The sequence below is a fragment of the Suricata suricatta genome, chromosome 6 (genome assembly GCF_006229205.1).
Source record: "Suricata suricatta isolate VVHF042 chromosome 6, meerkat_22Aug2017_6uvM2_HiC, whole genome shotgun sequence".
Taxonomy (NCBI): Eukaryota; Metazoa; Chordata; class Mammalia; order Carnivora; family Herpestidae; genus Suricata; species Suricata suricatta.
Window position 1 is genome coordinate 135,015,861 of NC_043705.1, and position 17,265 is coordinate 135,033,125.

A 17,265-nucleotide genomic window follows, 5' to 3' on the forward strand; every position below is an offset into this window, starting at 1 on the left:
GAACAGTGTCTGCTCCGTGATTGTATTTTTGCCCGCCATTTGTCAGGGTAGGCTAATGGCTGTAACAAGCAGCCCCCCAAAATCTCAGGGACATAACAGAGGAAAGCTTTACTTCTTGGTCATTTCACAGCCGCACATGGGAAGGTAAAAGACTTGACTTTATTCTGTGTGCCATTTTGTGTATAGAGATGTGTCAACCCTGAGGGCACCCAGGTGGCGGGCATGGGAGGTAAATCCCAGAGGACCATGAAGAAGGGAATTTTTCCCTCCAGACAAGGAAATGGCACATCCTCCTCTTGCTCTGTTGTTCCGTTGGCCACGTCCAGTCCCGTCACTCACTGACTGCTGTCCTTACTGCCAGGGAGGTTGACGCGTCGTCCACTTTCTTGTGCCAGAGGATAAAGAAGTGCTTTCGGGGAACATGTAACAAAATTTCTGTCTCATACATTTTAACTAGAGAACTTCAGCCTTTAAGGTGTGTGTGTGTGTGTGTGTGTGTGTGTGTGTGTGTGTTTTAATAGCATCAACAGCTAGATGTATATATATTTTCAAATATCAAGAATTACTTAAATCTCTCCTGGCAGTTTTCTCTCTTAGCTTATGTTACTTATTCAGTGAGTCGCTGGCGGATGTGCTCTGTGCCAGAGGCTGGTCTAGACCGGTGCCTGTGATGTGAAGATGCGCGCTAAACGCTGTACTAGGAAACTTCTGGTTGTTGGTCGTAGAAAACCCAGCAGAGCTGTCCTAACTCAGACACACGGGGCAGGGCACTTTCAGTGTGTGGATTCAGCCACTCCTCCTGGGTCTTCTCTGATATTCTTGGCTTTTGCTTTATTATCTCAAGATAGGTGTGGATTCCCAGGTGCTGTCTGCAGCAAAGGAGATGTGTGTCTCTTGTGTGTGCACAGTTTTCCCAGGAGCCCTTATTAGCGTGCTGGACATGAAGCCTCTCTGGCTGGAGGCCCCACGCCTGCCCGTGGCCAACCCCGTGACTCGCAGAGGGAATGGGATTACTGAGACGTGCCTAGACCCACGTCGATGCCCCGTGGGTCTGGGGTGCCCAGCCGGACACGGCTGCTGTCATCTGTGAGTCATTCCCTCTCCTTTATTACATGTGGCTAAGCATTTGCCATTTCAGCAACCTTCTTCTTCCATAATTTCCCAGATCTTGACATTCAACTAAGGCAGCCTTTTTAGGACCATGGGGCGCTCATCTGTGTATCTCGTCCGTTTAGCGGTTGTTAAGGTGCTGCTCTGATATATCGTTGGTATTGCTGTTCTGTGCGTAGACCTTTAGTTTACTTTTCTCACAAGTTCCCTGTCTTTTACCACTTCCGTTCTCCACCCAGTACCGAACATGGTGCCTTACGCAGTTGAGTGACTCCATCCATCCGTGACCTCCATGCCCCCTTGGCCATGTCCAGCAGGGCTGAGCTTGTCCAGGACTTGCCTACCAGACAACAGCTAGTCTCCCAAGAGCCCCTGCGCTCCTGGAACATCACCTCCAGAGCCGTCTTCCTTCCAGGCCACCTTGATGAGCTTAGCCTCCGCCTTCTGTCTCCTATCTCCTGGGGTTGCCTCTGAGCCATCAGACCCAATCCTGTGTAGGCTTTTTCTCTGCCCTCAGTGCAGCTGACCCAACAGGAATCCCGCCCCCCAAGGGTCTTCCCAAGCTCATCCGGCTCCGGACCCAGGTCCTTCCCTTTCCTCCTTGTGGGACTCCTGTTTGCCGATCTGTGAAGGGGCAGCTTGAACCTTGCTTGCTTCTCTCACCAGCGTCCTTTCCCCTCGCACTGCCGTGCTCCCTCGCCCTTCTCTGCGGGCTGTCGGACTCAGACCTGGTGTCACATCCTGACTCGGTCGCTTGGCCGCAGCCTCCCTGGTAGGATTGTTGTGAAAGTGATGATAAAGCGATTCAGTGGCGCTGAGTACCTGTGGGGTCCTTCCCATGTCCCCTTAATCGCACTTATGAATAATTGCATTGTTAGGCATATTTGGCTGCTTTCAGTTTCCCAGAGAGATTTTGTTAATGGGCCTGTTCGTGTAACAAGTGTTTACCAAGTCCCCCTCTCCAGCCGGTGCTGCTGGCTCGGGTGCCCGAGTGAACAAAACAGAGATCCTTCCTCATTCAGGGCCTCCCTTGCAGGATGGGCGCCTTCCAGCCTCTTACCTTAACTTAGCCGGGGAGGTTCTGTTTACCTCCAACGCCAGAGAGGCCTTTGCGGTGTCGGAAATGGTGTGGCCAGAGCTGTGACCGCCCTTCAGCTTGCCTACAAGGACAGACATTTCACCCCCCGTTTGCCCACCTCCCGACTGGTGTTCTGTGGACAAACTGCAGGGACATGGATCAAACTGGGTTTGGTTTCTTTTCTTCTCTCTCTCTCTCTCTCTCTCTCTCTCTCTTCTTTGTAATTAGAAGTCCAAGCTTGTGCATTTTCTTTTGCAGCGGTGAAAGCGGGGCGGGTAAAACTGAAAGCACCAAATTGATCCTCAAGTTTTTATCGGTCATCAGTCAGCAGTCTTTGGAGTTGTCCCTGACAGAGAAGACCTCCTGTGTGGAGCAGGCCATTCTTGAAAGCAGGTATATTTCTTCATCCTGTTCCTTATTTCAAGTGAATAGGATTTACCGTCCTCCCTGTTGGCTCATTTAAGGACAAGTTATAATCTGTTGGTCTGTTTTCTCTTTTTCTTCTCATTTACAATGCCTCCGGGAGAAGTCCCAACATGCCTAGCGTTTCCGATAACCTGACCACTCCCCCCACGCCCCGTCCTTCTGCTCATTCCCACCCCTGGGCCAGGTCTGAGTCGGTGACTGAGTGATTCAGAGGAACATCCCGCACCCTCCTCTTACAGCAAGCCTGTGACTCACTTTTGTGGAGGCCTTGTGAGGAGCGGAAATTTCAGGGTCTGGCCCTGTGTTAGGACTTAGCACAGCGATGCAGGACCTCTCCTCAGCACCCAGCCCTTTGGAAGCACCATGGTGGCAAGATGGCACTTTTGTCGCCTCTGACGTGGCGGAAGATCTCTGAGACCTTTGATGGCAGGGAGCCTTTGAAAGAGGGCTGTGTGGGGAGGTAGCATCTGAATTTTTATTTTATTTTAAATTTTTTTTATGTTTGTTTATTGTTGAGAGAGAGGCAGTGGGGGGGAAGGACAGAGAGAGAGGGAGACACAGAATCCAAAGCAGGCTTCAGGCTCTGAGCTGTCAGCACAGAGCCCAACGCTGGGCTCAAACTCACAAACCGTGAGATCATGCCCTGAGCTGAAGCTGGATGCTTCACCTACTGAGCCACCCAGGTGCCCCTGAATTTTTATTTTAAATATGCACTTGCCAAACATCTGATTTGTGCCTTACAGGATTTTAGAACCAGTAAGGACTTTACAGATCCCATTACTTACAATTTAGTCCAGGAGTCAGCAGACCTGTGGCCTCTTTTTGTTTTAACATTAATATGCTTTTTTAAAGTCATAACATGTATAATTTTAAACCTTTTTCAGCATACAGCTTCATGGCGTTAGGTGCATTCATATTGTTATACGACCATCACCACCATCCGTCTTCAGAATGTTTTCATCTTGCTGCAGCCTGTTTTGTAAATAAAGTTTTATTGGAATACAGACATGCTCACTTGTTTCCATATTGTTTGTAACTGCTTCCAAGCAGAGCCGAGTGCTTGCAACAGAGACCACGGGTCCCACAGAGCCTCAAATATCTATTACCTGGTTCTTTACAGAAAAGTTTGCCATCTCCCGATCTGGTCTGACTCCGTTTCACAGGTGGAGGAGACCCAAAGAAGTTATTTATAAATGAGTTGCCCCAGGACAGACAAGAAATGGGTGAAATGCCCAGGACTGGGGCTTTTTCAGTTGCTGAAATCTAAGTCGGGGCGTTGGGGGGGAGGAGTCTTTTTCTGTGCCATTCCTGGCTTATGTATATAAGCCCAAGTTGATTTGTGCCACAGTGACTCCCTGAACTCTAGCATCCTGTGTCGCTGCAAGCTGTAAAATCTCTCATCCAAAATGGATAGGATAATAAACCCATTTCAGCGGGGGCTTTGAAAATCTGGCTCTTCTGTAAATAAATCCAGTCGCTGTAAGTCCTGTCGAGCTCAGACTTTTCCTGCAATTGTATATGTAGATATTTGAGAGGAACGCTCTTGCTGTTTTTAGTGAGGTCTTCCCTAATTGACACTTGCTGCCGTCCTCACTGCTTTTTTTTTTCATGGAGTATAATGCCCTACAATATCCTGTTCATCTCAGGTGTACATCGTAGTGATTAGGTTTTCTCCACATTATGAAATGATCCCCATCATGCGTGTCCTTACCGTCTGCCACCGTTCAGTCGCTGCAGGATTACTGGCCCCGAGTCAGTACGTGGAAATTGACATCTCATGACTTGTTTTATAACCGAGTTGTCCTCACTCCTGTCACAGCCCCATCATGGAAGCTTTCGGCAACGCCAAGACCACGCACAACAACAACTCCAGTCGCTTTGGGAAGTTTGTTCAGCTGAACGTCTGCCAGAAGGGCAACATTCAGGGCGGGAGGATCGTGGACTGTATCCTGCTTCATCTAGTTCTGGCCTTGAGTAGTTGGCGCTCCGAGTACAGACTGTCCTCGGTTACCAGTTAAAGAAGGCGAAACGTTTCAGTTACTGCTCTGATGTTACTGTGTTGGCCCTATTAATGATTCTCGGACGTCACCATGTTTCTTTTAGAAAGCAGATATTGCCTATAATCTGGAAAATTAGAATCATCCTCAAGCATCGGGGGTTTTTTGTCTGAAATGAATTCCGTCAAATAGTTTGGCACCTCCGAGAATGCCACGTGTCCTTTTGACTTGGATTTAAGTGAAATAGTCTACTCTCTGTTGGCTTGTCTCTTGACCCTGGAAGTTTCTGTGTCAAAGACTAGGGCTCTGTCCTTATTTGGGTCTCGGAGAATAGAAAATTGAAGAGTAAGTGAGCATGGGATATTCTTGTTTTGTTCCTTGACTTGCTGTTACTTTTCACATGAAGATTTATTAGAAAAAGTAAGTAAATGTTTTATCCACGTTTTCTTCGGTCGTAATGATTTTTGGAAATTATTGGTTTGTGTTACGTAAACAGAGGAAACCTCTCTGAGTAGAAATCTGACTTTATCTCCACAGAACCGAGTAGTGAGGCAAAACCCCGGCGAAAGGAATTACCACATATTCTATGCACTGCTAGCAGGGCTAGACCATGAACAGAGAGGTGAGTGTGGGAGCCCAGCAGAGAATTACGTATCAGCAACTCGTTTTCCCTCAAAGCCCATCAGTAGATGGAAAGACATCTCTTTGGGCTTTGATGGTGTTCCATCGGTTGAAATAAAATGTATGAGAGAGAGACAGAACCAAAAGGTGCTGAGTCTGTTTTAGAGGCAAATAATGTAGGGGGGAATCATCAGTAGAGAAGTCTTAAATTCTCTGGGTTTTTCTGGAATCTTGCTACTTTTCCAACTTCTACGATATTGGTAAAAAACCATATAATGCATTGTAACTGCATTACTTTTAAACCACATGCAAATAAAGCTAATTTCTGAACGTTCAATTTTTAAAAGAGAACATCCAAAACAGGGTCCCCATCAGTTATTTTTTAAATTTTCTGTCACGCCTTCTAATTTAATGAAATCATTTTTGTTTTCTCTAAATGATTCAGAACTTTTTAAAAATTCTAATAGACTGCTAGCATAGAGTTATTTACATACTTTATTTTTTAAACCTACAAAGTGAAAACGCTCTCCCATTCTGTCTTATCCTGCCAGTCAAGTACTGATGTCATGTTTTTCTTTATCTTTTTGTAGAAGAGTTTTATTTATCTGTGCCAGAAAACTACCACTACTTGAGTCAATCTGGATGTGTCCAAGACAAGACAATCAGTGACCAGCAGTCCTTTAGGGAAGTGATTGTAAGTTACTTTGTTCTTTTCCCTTCTTAAAGAACAACAACCCCTTAAAAAAAATAAGTGACCACCTTCATTTTCTGTTTCAAAAAATACTTTGTTAATGAAGTAATTACATTTGCACTGCTGTGTGAGAATAGGTACTTTCTTCTTATTCCAAGTCATGAGAAAAACTGTTCCAGACTGGAAGAGAATCCTCTTTCTGTAAACGTTGGGTGGGGGCGCCTGGGTGGCTCAGTCAGTTGAGCATCCGGCTTCGGCTCAGGTCATAATCTCATGGTTCGTGGGTTTGAGCCGAGCGTCAGGCTCTGTGCTGACAGCTCAGAGTCTGGAGCCTGTCTTCAGATTCTGTGTCTCCCTCTCTCTCTGACCCTCCCCTGCTTATGCTGTCTCTTTCTCTGTCTTAAAAAATAAATAAAACATTAAAAAAAAAGTTGGGTGAATATATGTGCAGTCCAGGACAGATGGGAGGTTGACTTGGAACAGTGTATTAAAAAATAAAATCATAGGCTTGACATTGGATCATGCCAAGCTTTCTCTTTTGAGCTTACAAAAAAATGTATATATCTAGTATATAGTACTATATATTATGTATTGCGTATTGTATATGTTACTATTAAATATGTACATGTTATATGTGTGTGTGTGTTTGTAATAACCATTTCCATGACTGAAAACAAATCTGTCAACCATTAGACCAAGTGACTGTTAGGATCTCGTTTGTTTCTCATAGCCTAATTCTGACAACGAATTCTGACTGCAAGAACAGTGATCACTTACCCTTCTGAGGTGTGGATGTGTGAGGGTCCTGTGGTTTCTGGTATCACAAGGACTTGTGATAAGGTCACAACATTTAGGAAGCCTGGTCGTGAAGCTTTATTTACAGCCCCACCTGATCGAGAGCGGCCAGTAGGTTTTGCCAATGTCAGAGTCAATACTGTAAGTAGCTGTAGGAGACAGTGACGTAGCGAGGATTCACCATCCTAAACGCCGCTGACATTGAGCCCTTACTGCACGGACTTCCACGGGCCATCGCTCTCATTGCTCCGAACCCTGTGAGGGTCGGAATCACAGTTGTCTACACTCTGCAACCCAGAGAGGTGGGTGACCAGCCTAACCATACACAGTACCCAAAAGAGGTGGTGTGGAAACAGTTTAATTCCAGACTTTATTTATTTATTTATTTTTAAATGTTTTATTTTTTGAGAGAGAGAGACAGAGACAGCATGAGAAGGGGAGGGTCAGAGAAAGAGAGGGAGACACAATCCAAAGACAGGCTCCAGGCTCTGAACTGTCAGCACAGAGCCTGACATGGGGCTCGAACCCATGAACCGCAAGATCACAAAGTTGGACGCTTAGCTGACTGAGTCACCCAGATGCCCCCCAAAGACTTTAAACCACAAGGCAGGTGGGTGGTACCTGCTTCTGGTCCACCCCAGATTTATCTATCAGGTTCTTATCTTAATAGCTGTCGACGCTTCTCTATTTGATATCTCCATTTACTCTTCTAGATTAGGTCATAAAAGTGCCTTGTGGAATGAAATCAGGGTATTTTTTTAAAACGGATATATATCATACATCATGTTTTCATGTCTTAAATTGGAAATGAAATTAAAACCAGGATTGGCTGTAATGTCAGGATCCTCTTCCCCTCTGTTTGGACTTCTCTTGCCCAGTCTCCTCTCTTGACCCTGCTGACTAAAAAGCCCCTGCCGACAGTACCTGTCACCGCCATGCCGATGGCGTGGGATTCGGCCCTGCCAATTGGATTTCATGAAACGTGTTTTTAAGTATTTTAAATTTTCTTTCCCAATTTCATTTTCCCCTGGATTTGTCACGACTCCGTCTTTATCCCATTTCAATTCGTTTATCATTGTCTTTACTCTGTGTTAGAATAAATATGAAAACTCATTCTTACTTTTGGTAGAAAGAGTGAAGAAAGACTTGTCTCAGGAATTTTTCCCCCGTTTTATTCTCCTTTCTTGAAGCCGGGAGAACAATGCTTTGTGACAGAAGGACGTGTGGCAGGAGAGAGATCATTATCCACAAAAACGGCAGGTCTCCTACTGGGGGGCACACTGGCCCCTAGGGCGTGCTGGGCTTCGGTCAGCCTTGTTCCCCAAGTGCTTCTGAGATGTTACGTTACCCCCTTCGGCTCCTCTGCTTCCTCTGGGGGCTGCGTTTTCTGATTCAGAATCCTTTGTTCTTTTTGTTAGCTACAGTAAAACTTGTGGGCTTGCCCTGCCTACAGTGATTGCTGGCTCTTATTTTTCACTTGAAAGAGTAGGTTTTGGCCTTTAGAATCTGATCTTCTGACGGAAAGTTTAATTATTTAAATATTTTGTGATTTTGCAATTGAGAGGGGGAGAGAGAGGGAGAATCCCAGGTAGGTTCCAAGCTAATAGCATAACTGATAATTATCCCCTCTCCCCCTCCCCCTCCCCTTCCCCTTCCCTCCCTCTCTCTCTCTCTGTCCCCCTCCCCCACCCCCTCCCCCTCATTTATAGAATCTTAAATATTTACGTTGAGGTTACTTTTTAGCGTCAGCCTACCAGAAATGTAATTGAGAGCTTAGCTGCTACTTATTAAAATCAGGATCATGCAGTTGTCACTTTAACCTTCTGGAAGTTCTAAGCAATGCAGTCAGAAAAGAAAAAGATGTACACCTTTTCAGAAAGGAGGAAAAATACTCTTTTTCTATAAAAAGTAAGATTTTTCTCCCTTTAGCTAAACCTGCAAGAATCACAAATTGGGAGATGGCTTAAATAATGTGTTATTGATAAAATAAGATCCATTACATACAGCAACCAAAACATGTCCAAGTCTCTTTAATTACATAGAACATTTATTTTATAACTGAGGAAGATAAGCTGCAACACTGGGTAATGCTTTTATTTAAAAAAGAATTTTTTTACGTGTAATTGATATATGATAATTCATAGAGTAATTCCATGTGCAGAAAGAAGGCTGAGGCCAAAATATACAAAAAATGTTCTCTCATGAGGCAGAATTCTACACTTTAATCTTCTCATTCTATGTTATCGGATTTTCAGTGAATAGATCAGCTTTTATGATTACGTAGTTATGACTACCTTCCTAGAATCGTAATTTCTGTAATGTGGGAATACAGTAAGTGCCCCGTCGATCCCAGCCAGCCCCCCGTTCTCCTTATGCAGCACTCTGGGACCAGCAGGACGCGGGAGGAGTGAAAAAGAGACACAGAACTCTTCAGGTTGAAGCTAGTTTTATACATTCAACGTGTTTGAGCACCTGCTGCATGCCAGGCACTGTTCTCAGTCAGCTGAGTGTCCAACTGTTGAATTTGTCTCAGGTCATAATCCCAGGGTTGTGGGATCAAGTCCCATGTTGGACTGAGTATAGGGTGGAGGCTGCTTGAGATTCTCTCTCTCCCCACTTTCTGCCTCTACGCCCCTCCCCAACTCACGCAGGCTCTCTCTCTGTCTCTCAAAAAAGTATTTTTTAAAATAAAAAATAAATAAACTTATGCCTTCATATTTTAATTTCATGAAGGTTTTGTCCCAAAGGTTTTTGGATCAAAGGAAGGGAAGGAATCATATTCCATTAAGGCTGAAGGACATTTGTTTGTATAATATGTTGAAATGTTCACAGAGAGAAATTATTTCTGTGAATTATGTATAAAAATGTCATTTCTGGTGTTCATTTTTAGCTATTAAAAATGATTCATCAGCATCAGTGTCCGTATACTCTGGCAATAGGACCTTTTAAAAATTTTGCTTATTTTACTGAGAATTTATTTGCTTTATGTATTTTTAGAGATTATCATTGCCAACACATGACATGAATATAAATGAGTGCCAGTAAAGTACTGTGGGCAGCTTTAGGGGACCTGTATTTTTCCTGGGACAGACTCTGTACAGATGCTGAATTTCATAGCCATTTTTTTTATGCACCCTTGCAAGTTGCCCTAGAAATTGCTGGGATGCAAGCTATTTCTTTTTTCCTTTCTTTTTCTTTCTTTCTTTTTTAATGTTTATTTTTGATAGAGACAGAGTGTGAGCAGGGTTGGGGCAGATAGAGAGGGAGACACAGAATCCAAAGCAGGCTCCAGGCTCTGAGCTGTCAGCACAGAGCCTGATGCGGGACTCAAACTCATGAACCGTGAGATCATGACTAGAGCTGAAGTCGGACGCTTAACCGACTGAGCCTCCCAGGCGCCCCAGATGCAAGCGATTTCAAGTCCATAGGAGCAGCTAATTTATTGTACTGCCTGCATTTGACCCACTAGAATAGGGGCTGATGAAATGCCTGTGAAGTAGCAGGAGTTTTTGGGTGATAATCTTTTCAGATTCTCTTATTCCACAAATGTTGGATATTTATAGAGCCCCTGGCTATGGACCAGGACTGGGGGGGTTCCAGACTATATCAACCTTACTGGGTAGGTCGATGGTTTTTAATTGTGTGAGCCCATGGATATGGATGCATAAATTCATTCCAAATGAGTCAGATTTTACTAAGGGGGTCTTTATACCTCAGTGTTGCCAAGCATGGAAATACCAGTCTCTTTTCAGTGGTGGAGAACTTGGGAGCATAAGCAAATTTATATTACAAAAAAACATAACGTTGCTTCATATAGCGTTACATGATAAATTATGATTTTTTAAAGATTTTATTTTTAAATAATTCCTCTTTCCAACGTGGGGTTGGAACTTACAACCCAAGATCAAGAGTCACAAGCTCTACTGACTGAGCCAGCCAGGCGTCCTGTGATAACTTATTATCAGATTGCTTACTTGGAACTTACTGTGCCCACGATAGTCCCCCTTCCACCATTCCAGTGACACCATCTGTTAGGAATCATCTGTGGTCCCTTTGCCTTCTTGAATGGCACCTCCAAACCTCACTGCCAGCTGCCTGAGACCCTGAGTGGATATACCTTTTGGCACCTGAAATTTGCCCTTCTTTTCTATTCCTTTCCAGTGTATGAGCCTGGCTTCCTTTGTCCCTTCATGGATGGGACCAGATTGTCACCCCTCCCCTCCCCACTCCTCCAACCCCCAGTTTCCCAAACACCTGTTTTTTTTATGTGCCTAATAAGGACATTCTTGAAAATATTCTATGTAATTTTTTTTGCCAGTTCTGTAACTAAATTGCTGTTTAGTGCTTCTGAACTATACTGAGAATGCTCCAGCATGTTTTTCTTTTTTAGAGTCTTGAGCCCTATCGTTGAGAAAATAAGATAATTATTAGAAGCTTGAAAGTGGCTATTCTTGGGGCGCCTGGGTGGCTCAGTCAGTTGAGCGTCTAATTTGGGCTCAGGTCATGATTTCACTGCTCATGGGTTCGAGTCCTGCATCAGTCTCTGTGCTGACAGCTCAGAACCTGGAGACTGTTTCAGATTTGTCTCTCCCTCTTTCTCTGCCCCTCCCCTACTCATGCTCTGTCTCTCTCAAAAATAAATATTAAAAAAAATTTTTTTAAGTGGCTATTCTTGGGGCACCTGAGTGGCTCAGTCAGTTAAGCGTCCGGGTTCAGCTCAGTCATGATCTCGCAGCCTGTGAGTTGGAGCCCCTCATCAGGCTCAGCTCAGAGCCTGGAGCCTGCTTCAGATTCTGTGTCTCCCTCTCTCTCTGACCCTCCCCTGCTCACGCTGTCTCTCTCTGTCTCTCAAAAATAAATAAAAGACAGAAAAAAAATTTTTTTTAAGAAAAAGAAGAAAAAATGGCTACTCTTGCCAAAGCTGTGGAGATTTTGACTAATAAGATCGTAAACAGGACAAGAGGACTCGAGAAGTAAAGGGTCCTGCTGGCAGGGCCAGCATGCATGCCCACGCTCCTGGTGATTGATTACAGCCAGTCAGTTACCCCATAGCATGATTAAGGCAATTAGTCTTTATTACCACGCTCCTGACTCACTCACTCAGGGTTAGAGCGCAAATAGTTGAATTTGTTAATACAGTAAGCACATTTTCTTCATTTGCTTTCATGTCTCCATATAGAACTTCTGTGTGTATTTTAAGAACCTCAAGAATGTTTTTTCTGCGGCATCTCTTGATATTTTCCATTAGGTAGCTTGACATTATAATGTTGACATTAACGTAATATTCTTAAAATCTTACATCCTTTTAGTGTTCTATAGAGTTCAAGTAGTTGACTTAAACAGTGAAGACTTACATTTCTATAATCATTCTGTGATCTAAGAATTTTTATAAGTTAGTGTTGAATAGGTCTTATTAACATAGGAGGACCACTTTAATCACGGAGAGGGAAAATACTAACTTTTGCACCGTGGAGGTGCTTGATAATTATTTTGCTGTTTGGTTTGGTCCTTACCGCTGTTTCAAGAGTCTAGAGAATAAGAAATTATTCTGTATTCCTTAACTGTCCTTCCTTTAACTTTTAGAATAAGTGAATTTCAGTAATTACTTTCCTGTATGTTTCTTTTTAATTGATAAGCACTTGACTAATGGTTTTTATTCATTGTGTCAGTTTCTGTTGGTACCCATGAAATGAGTCTTCTCATCCCTGATTAAATAATTAGTTTCTTTTAACGTGTTAACACCATGGCGAATATTTTACACAACTTCTTTTCTGTTGAGATTTTCTGTGGAACAAATCTGCAGCATTGAAGTTATGGAAGATCATACGGGAGACTGCTGGTTTTCTTTTTATGTCTTTAGAAAGTAATAGCATTGGCTGGATAAGAAGTTCATGGACTCTGTGTTCCTTGGGCCGATTTTGAATCTTGGCTGAGTAGCCCTTGCAGAGTTACTTAACCTCTCTGAGCGCTCTACAATTATGCACATATGCGGCCATCCTAGCGCTGCTATGTAGTCTTGTTTTTCAAAAAGATTATATTAACTTGTGGTACCAGTGATCAGTGGATAAATGTCCCAATTTCACCAATTTTAGGTTTATCGTGCACAAGGTTTTTGCTGATTTAATAGAAGTTATCGTCCTGCATTTGCTCCAGTAAGAAACGCCTGGTGCATTGTTTTGCTCATGTATCTTTTATTGTGGCTAAACTATTGCTCCTTCCCTTATAATTTTTAAATTGTTTTCCTGCCTATTGTTTTTGCTCTATGTTGCAATTTTGTTTTCTCCTTAAAAAGAAGTTAAACTTTTCATATTTCTTTTTTTTTTTTTAACTTTTTTTCAACATTCATTTTTGGGAGAAAGAGAGGGACAGACTGAGAGGGAGAGGGGCAGAGAGAGAGAGGGAGACACAGAATCTGAAGCAGGCTCCAGGCTCTGAGCTGTCAGCACAGAGCCCGATGTGGAGCTCGAACCCACGAACCATGAGATCATGACCTGAGCCGAAGCCACGTGCTTAACCGACTGAGCCACCCAGGTGCCCCAAACTCTTCACATTTTTAAATCTCCAGTTGTTTCCTTTTCTAATTTCTTTTACTTCAAAGTGGTATGTGGTTTCCTTCCTAGTCTCCTTAAGTGATTGTCATTGTCATGATTATTACATTCTTTTCATCAGTGTGGCCAACAGTTCTGTCCTCAGCTGGGGGGGGGGGAGCTTTGTTCTTGACAAGAAAATAGCTTCTAAGTGAAGATAGAAAATGAGCTAATCTTTGGTGTGACTCAGAAGACACCTGGCTTCAGCTGTCGAGATACTGGTTTTTGGGGACAGCCCTCCTGTCCTGTAGTTGTCGGTGTGTTTTAATTTTTCCCCAAGTGGCTTTATGTTAACTTCCGTTTACTGTGGAGAGGCCAAGAGAAGGCCTTTAAGAATTCTTTGGCGAAATTAAAAATAGAGACGAGATGATGTCTGAGGAAGATGGGACCAGATCCTCTCGTCTGTCCTATCAGCCTCCATTGTGAAGGAGCAGAGACTGTCGTGTCTACAGGGTTCCTTACAGAGAATGTGATTCTGCCGATTTGGGTCTCTGCTGCCCCGAACCGTGAAAGAAAGTCAAGTTTACACTGGAGCAGTCTCATGAAGTCTAACCCGTGCCTCACCGATTTGTGTGCAAAAAAAGAAATGTTCCCTTTGCTTCAGTGTCTATAGAAAAAGCGTTTCTTTAGCACCGTCCTTACTGTGACTCTGAGGTGATCCTTCTGTGACCTACCTGGGGGACCATGACCTGAGCCCAAGTCAGACACTTAACTGCCTGAGCCACCCAGACGCCCGTCCTGTGGCCTAACTGGGAAGCTTGGACCTAAGATATGTCTCTTTTTCCCATTGATGGCACCATCTCTCCGCGTTCTACAATTCTTTTGTCTTAATGTTGTTTCTAAATGTTAATGTTCAGTTAATGTTTAAATATTTATTTAGAGAGTGTGAGCAGGGGAGAGGCAGAGAGAGAAGAGAGTGAGAATCCTCGGCAGGCTCTACACTGGCAGTGCACAGCCCGATGGGGGCTCCATCCGCTGAACTGGGAGATCATGACCTGAGCCGGAATCAAGAGCTGGGTGCTCAACCGACTGAGCCCCCCAGGCGCCTCTGTAATTCTTTATTCACATCACATTTCTGAATGTGTGGCTCTGCAAAGTCTTTATCAAGTTGAGGACTCATGAATGTTTCGTGTTTTCTTGCTTGTAGAAATAGCTGACAATTTTATTGAGTAATGAGTTTTTCACTCTTACTAGTATGGGAAAAATACCAGCAAAAAAATGAAGTACGTTCGCTTCCTTTCAGACGGCGATGGAGGTCATGGAGTTCAGCAAGGAAGAAGTCCGGGAGGTCTTGAGGTTGCTGGCTGGCGTGCTGCATCTTGGGAACATAGAATTTATCACCGCTGGTGGGGCACAGGTGTCCTTCAAAACGGGTAAGACGGCCCCTCCCTTCCTCCCTTCCTGGCTTTTTCCTCCTAGGGAACTTGGACCTAAAATATTTACTGTCTGCCCTTGTGCAGAAAGAGCATTCTGAGCCATGTGTCCTCATTCTTACAAGAAAAGAGGGAAACGGACCCAGTAAAGAAAGAGGAGCAATGAGGATTGGATCGGGGATAAACATTACGGGTCAGGGTGTAATGTTGTTGTCGCTTTTCAGCATTCTTGGGCAGTGACAGGGTGTGACGGTGAAGACTGCAGGTGTGAATGCTTGGCTCCTGGGCCGCTCTGCCACAGGCAGGTTCCCCCCCCACTGACTTCCGGTCTGACTTCCGGTCTATAACGCGCAGACGCGTTGTCCAGACTAAACGAGGGAATATGCGCATCGCTATGTCAGTGGTCGCTTACCTGGAGTGTTTTATGTGTTTATTCTCCAGACTTTCCTGATGAAAGCGCCGTGTGACGGCAGGGGCCGGGAGTGGGGAGGTGTGGGGAGTTAAAGTTGGATGAGTCTCCACGAGGGCCAGGCCTGCAGGTCAGCACTTCTCCCCCGTCTGGTCCCAGTGCCTCTTAATCACCCCAAACCGCAGAGAACTCCAAAGGGCTTTTTGGTTTCTGTGGGTCATGTCTGTTCATGTGGTTGCCTTAGAAATTAAAACGGAGATGGTTTTAAAAATTAATTTTGAAATCACCATAAGAAACCCACTGCATATTGAAGTAAATAGTGTAATTTTACTTAAAAGACCATCTTCTAAAGAAGAAGATTTGTGTTCTAGAAGTAGGACATTGTCTTACATTTTTGCACATTTTAAAAAACAATACCTGATGTCAGGGAGGACACCTGGGCGCTCTTACCTGCTGCATTCCGTTTGGTGAGCTCCCTCAGGTCACGTAGCCACCGGCAACCCGCTCTGCGTCATGGCGATGGAGTGAGGGTGAAACAGCGAGCGGCATCTCCGTGTCATTGAAAACCGGCGAGGTGCTGGCACCACCTGCCTCCGGGTCTCAGGGCCATGCCTGGTCCAGGCACCCGGCCACTAGCCTAAGACTCATCACAGGGGAGACTAAGTTACCCATCAAGTGTGTGTTCTCTAAATGCTACCTGAGAGATTTAAGAATATTCTCTGATCTAATGTGTCGTAGCGTGGAGTGAGCTTTGAACCCGTGTGTGCGGAGTTCCCTCTGGGCTCCCGTAGCCTGTTCCTTCTGGGGTCGGTCACTGCTGCCTTGTTCTTCACTTGCAGCCTTGGGCAGGTCCGCAGAGTTACTGGGGCTGGACTCCGCACAGCTCACGGACGCTCTGACGCAGAAGTCCATGTTCCTCAGGGGGGAGGAGATCCTCACGCCTCTCACTGTTCAGCAGGTACGCGCAGTTCGCCATCAGAAGTCGTTTTAAGGGGCGCCTGGCTGGCTCGGTTGGTTGGGCATCCGACTTGGCTCAGGGCACGATCTCACGGTTGGTGGGTTCTAGTCCCACGTTGGGCTCGGAGCCTGGAGCCTCCTTCCCATTCTGTGTCTCCCTCTCTCTCTGACTCTTCCCTGCTCAAGTTGTCTCTCTCTCTTTCTCTCTCTCAAAAATAAATAAAACATTAAAAAAATTTTTTAAAAAAGTCATTTTAAAAGATACTCATGGTTTCAGAATCATGACTTTGATTCAAATGAGCGACTGCAGCACACCATTCACCTGAGTTTGGTTCGTGGTCAAAATAAAGAGCATCCCCACGCTGAAGGGAATAGCCAGAATTGTTCGTTTTCTTAGAGGTGGTATCGCAGAGTGTTTAAGAGGACCGACTGGGTATGAGAGAGGTTTCCTGAGTCTGAGTCCTGACGTGATTTCGTATCCTTGGGGAAAGCATTCGTTGTGTCTGTTCCTCCTGTGTGACACAGGGATGATTATCACGCCTAATTCATAGAATTGTGGTAAGGATAGTAATAAGTATGCCGGATACTTAAGCACTAAATAAAGCTTAACTATGATAATTTATTATTATTATGTAGTATTATTTATTTTTGCTTCTGTTACTGCCTTGAGCCAGTAATATGTGCCAGCCCATCTAATATCAATTGATTTTTTAAGTTTGCTTATTATAAGAGAGAGAGTGAGTCAGGCAAGGACAGAGGTGAGATCATGACCTGAGCTGAAATCAAGTCAGACGCTCGACCCACTGAGCCACCCAGGCACCCCATGTTTTTAACCCGAGTAAAACTCGTAGCTCTATATATTGGTTCAGATTCTTTCCTGTAATTGACATAAAAGCTTGAGTTTGAAAGCCTGATATTTAAAAGAAGTCTTAGCGATGGACTTTGAGGACGGCATTTGTTGGGATGAGCACTGGGTGTTGGATGGAAGCCAGTTTGACAAGAAATTATATTTTAAAAATTAAAAAAATCAAAGAAGTCTTAGTGAATCCTGTTTGTAAAATAAGTGAGTGAACTCCGGTTTACCCTTTCTTTAGACATTCGTGTCTTCCGGCTGGTCATGATTTACGTGCCGTTGGAGGCACAGGTGTTACTCCTGGGGTGGGTGGGTGGGTGTGTGTGTGTGTGTGTGTGTGTGTGTGTGTGTGTGTGTGTCCCCGTCTC

General features: G+C 44.4%; 1 protein-coding gene across 1 annotated transcript in view; it reads left to right on the plus strand.

Annotated features, from left to right (window-relative positions):
* The window catches only part of MYO10 (myosin X), a 227,099-nt gene that overhangs the window by 125,503 nt on the left and 84,331 nt on the right, over nucleotides 1-17,265 (plus strand). Inside the window, exons 5-11 of the mRNA XM_029941062.1 lie at nucleotides 2,447-2,581; nucleotides 4,434-4,558; nucleotides 5,018-5,031; nucleotides 5,149-5,233; nucleotides 5,823-5,926; nucleotides 14,549-14,678; nucleotides 15,927-16,045. Coding sequence (XP_029796922.1) covers nucleotides 2,447-2,581; nucleotides 4,434-4,558; nucleotides 5,018-5,031; nucleotides 5,149-5,233; nucleotides 5,823-5,926; nucleotides 14,549-14,678; nucleotides 15,927-16,045 — 712 coding nt within the window. The remainder of the gene's footprint in view (nucleotides 1-2,446; nucleotides 2,582-4,433; nucleotides 4,559-5,017; nucleotides 5,032-5,148; nucleotides 5,234-5,822; nucleotides 5,927-14,548; nucleotides 14,679-15,926; nucleotides 16,046-17,265) is intronic.